Source organism: Solanum stenotomum, chromosome 12 (genome assembly GCF_019186545.1).
Source record: "Solanum stenotomum isolate F172 chromosome 12, ASM1918654v1, whole genome shotgun sequence".
Classification (NCBI taxonomy): domain Eukaryota; kingdom Viridiplantae; phylum Streptophyta; class Magnoliopsida; order Solanales; family Solanaceae; genus Solanum; species Solanum stenotomum.
The window spans coordinates 45,822,003-45,825,742 of NC_064293.1; the positions used below are offsets into that span (position 1 = coordinate 45,822,003).

The window sequence follows — 3,740 nt, forward strand, 5'->3', positions numbered from 1 at the left end:
ACCGGGATTAGGGAGTAACTAGCAATTGCTGGGTACCTTTTCGTTTATATCATTTATACGCGACAAAAAACTTGCACCAAAGTTATAAGATGGCTTTATTTCCATTATATAACAATTTTCGCAAAAGTGAAAATACCAAATAAAGATGCATGATTATGTGCAGACTTTAATTTTCTGTGCCGCCGCATAACAAAAAGTGCTCAAATTCTGGAAAGTAATACACTATTAGTGTAAGAATTTTTTGTTGATGGTGTATTCTTACACTAATTAACAACATATATAACTTAAATTCAAGAAAGTACTCAGGAGAAACCTTGCAAAAAAAAAAAAAAAAGTACATTGGCCGTAATTTACTACTGTAAGAAGTCAAGACTTGCACCAAAAGATCACTCAAAAGGGGTAACTTCAAATAGTTGACACACATTTAGCATTAAGCCACATACTGCTAGGAACTTTAGAAACTTATTTGCATGTATGACTTATAGGTCATAGGTTTGGACCGTGGAAGCCGTTATTAATACTTGCATTATAGTAAGTTGTTTAGATCACTCCCCTTGCGGTGCAACCCTTCCCAAAATCATGCATAAACACGGAATGCTTTGTGCAACAGACTATTCTACATATTCATTTATTGTTTTAACTATGATTAAATAATACGTATTCTCAGATAATCATATATGGCTAAAGTTAAATTGTTTGTTTTGACTCATACATAAATGTGTCATTTAACTTGACTTCAGTTGACATCTATGCTCTCCAACTTTGGGTGTGCAGAAGTAGTCACTTAAACTTATATAAAATTGAACAAATAGACACATTCGTCTTACGTACATAACGATTTTGTATCCTATGTGGCGTCCTACATGTATTGTTACGTAGAATGCATGTGTCTACATGTTCAATTTTATATTAATTTATGGGTATAGTTGTGAGTACACAAAGTTGAAGGGCATAAATATCATATGAAACCAAGGCAAACGGTATATTAATGTAATATGACGATGTAAAACTGGTATATACATTTTCAGCAATAGTACAATAGTCCACTAATCAATGGTATAAAGCATCAGCAGGTACACTACCCTAAATAAGGAAGCCTATTTCAGAAGAATGCTTGAGTAACAAATGATCTTTTAACATTTCTTTCGATTACAACATTTTCTCAAACAACTTTTGCTCCATGCTAATTTTAAAATTTTTGAACACTACACTAGTTCATGTGTCATTTTCCTAGAACTAGAAGAAGCAGAAATAATGCAAGTCAGTTTTCTTGCATAAGCAGTAGCAATGAAACCCAAATTACCAAAAGAGAAAAAAAGAAAAGAGTGGAGTAATTATTTGTTTCACCCCAAGTACTTTGTGACTGCATGGAGAGGTCCACACTACTAAAAGCCTGTAAAAAGAATAGCTTTCGTTTACTTATAAGCAGTCAGCACGTGTCCGGCAAGGCCTATTGCTGCGTTTTTCTCTACTCTAACCTACCTCTCTGCTCACTGCTTCAATGCCTACGCCGAATATTCCATCTTCCCCTTCGGACGTCAGTTCTTTTAGTCCCAGAACAAAATGTACATTTTCACATATATACAGTATCACCAAATCATAAGCACTGTAACAACGGCCTATTTTAAAATTTTAATTTCTTCCTCATCAGTTTCAAACTATTAGCTATTAAAACAAAGACATTCGGAATAATCGTGCCCCATTACGAAGGAGGTTAAGATCGAGAGGATATCAAACTCGAAAATTTATAAAAAGATGAGCTCTTATTCTTCAGAGAATATTTTCTCCAAAGGAAATGATTTGTAGGGGCGCTTCTCGGTTAATAACTTGTATATTAACACAGAGAGATCATTTCGTGTTCCCGGGCTGTACATATTCAAATTGAACTCCTGCCCCATGGAAACCAAAATCATAAAGCAATAAAGTAAGAAAACAAAAAAAGAGAAGTAGTACTAGTTTAAAGAGTGAACAGTTAAATATACTTGGAAATACTAGAATCACTACTAACAAATTAGATTAAGAAGCAACTGCTGCTATTGCTATGATCTTGGCCTTTAAATATTGTGGTTTCATTGTCGAACCCATTCGTAGCGACCTTCCAATGGCTCCTCTTTTGCAAAGTCAAAGTTGTATCTGTTACAGCACGCACTTTCATGAATAATAATACTCTTTTCCGAGCAGAATTTTGAAAAAAGGAGATACAAATGCGTAAAAAATGAGGGAGAGAGAGAATTGTACTTTTCTGCAAAATGTTTGTGGAGATCTTTCTCGGCTGCAGCAAAGAACTCATCAAGCTCAGCCTCGGAGGGCATAATTGCCTCTGTCAATCGGCGGCGGCAAGATTTAGCATGTTGTGGTTTCGGTGTTGACTCCACTTTGTGAAATTCAACTTTGAATTTGTTGGATAGTATTGTCTCTCTACTGCGGAATGACGCTTTGTTTTCAATAAACGATGAAGAAAAAGAAAATACTGAAGAGGCGGATCTGAGAGAGAATTGAAACGCCATGAAAATTATATAGAATACATATTTACCTTTCTCTCAACTCTGAATAACTGGTTGCAATTTCCACACTGTCCTCCTGGAAAATTCGAAATTCAAATTTCAGTCCGCCATAAATTTCACAAAAATGAGCAGTTATAGAACGGCATGACAATTCACTCCAATTCTAATGCATTAACTTGATACTATCAGACCTGAAAATATTAAAGGAAGCTGAAAAATAGAACAGCTAAACAAGTAAAATTCAAAGAGTTTAATTTCACATACATCCAGATCTACAAATTTCGAGCTTCCTTTTGTGACATTGCTTGATTCATCATCTCCAAAACCAGATGCTAAACCGTCATGAAAGTTAGAACACACAGCCGGTTTACACGAAACAGTATTTCCCTGGGAACTAAGCTTGCTCGGTGGAGATTCAAAACTCGCCGGTACAACTGAGACTACGGAATTTCTTCTAACACGAGCTACAGTTGGTGACATCTCCAAATCACCATCACGCTTCTTCCTCTTCCTTGTGTCGACCACCTCTAAAACCTCCCGTTCTCTTGTCATCTTCACTGCTACCTCCGCAACCTCCATAATCACAACTTCTCCAATAATTCCCTTCGACTTGCACTTATACCACCTTCTTCTCATCAATGTTTTGATACATCTCTCTTCAAATTCTAAGCAATAAACTTCAACAAGTTAGAGAATTACACAAATTGTTTGTTACTATATAAATTGGTAGAATTGCAGAATTATGCACACCAGAATCGTACGATCTGACTGAAGATATCTTCTTTTGCCGCAGCGCAGCAGTAGGGAGAGAGAAGAAGTGTTAGGGACGGTGATGGTGATAATGATGATGATAGGCATTCCGTTGAATGATTCGATTGGGTTCGTATTATTGGGCGCTTCGTCTTGTGGTCCACCATTGTGACGGATCTTTTTCCTACAGTAACGGGATTCTGACGTCGCCGTTAAGCGGATAAATACTCCGCGTATAAGTATAAGAATAAAATAAAGATATTTGCCTGAGAATTGTGGATGGAAATACTTAATGTTTAATTAGATATAATTGGAGTAACAGATAATGTTAGTAGATAGGATTGTACAACCGGGATTAGATTCCACTAGTGACCGCTCACTAATACATTTTAGTTTAATTTCAAATTTTTAATTAGTTTAATTTACTGTGTATACTATACCTACTGTTTATGGATCATTTGATTGGTGATAAGATAAAGAAAAATA

The 3,740-nt window shown here is 35.8% G+C and overlaps 1 protein-coding gene across 2 annotated transcripts; it reads right to left on the reverse strand.

Annotated features, from left to right (window-relative positions):
* Positions 1 to 1,812: 1,812 nt before the first annotated feature.
* Positions 1,813 to 3,457, reverse strand: LOC125847903 (cyclin-dependent kinase inhibitor 1). Of its 2 annotated transcripts, XM_049527630.1 has the most exons (5): positions 3,255 to 3,449; positions 2,769 to 3,169; positions 2,534 to 2,580; positions 2,239 to 2,421; positions 1,813 to 2,133 (listed from the first exon to the last, which is right to left on the reverse strand). In XM_049527630.1, exons 2-5 carry the CDS (start codon positions 3,138 to 3,140, stop codon positions 2,070 to 2,072), a joined length of 666 nt encoding a protein of 221 aa, XP_049383587.1. In that variant the 5' UTR covers positions 3,141 to 3,169; positions 3,255 to 3,449; the 3' UTR covers positions 1,813 to 2,069. The 2 variants fall into 2 exon arrangements, with proteins under 2 accessions (XP_049383587.1, XP_049383588.1); XM_049527631.1 differs by having other exon boundaries at positions 2,239 to 2,418; positions 2,769 to 3,457.
* Positions 3,458 to 3,740: the final 283 nt, after the last annotated feature.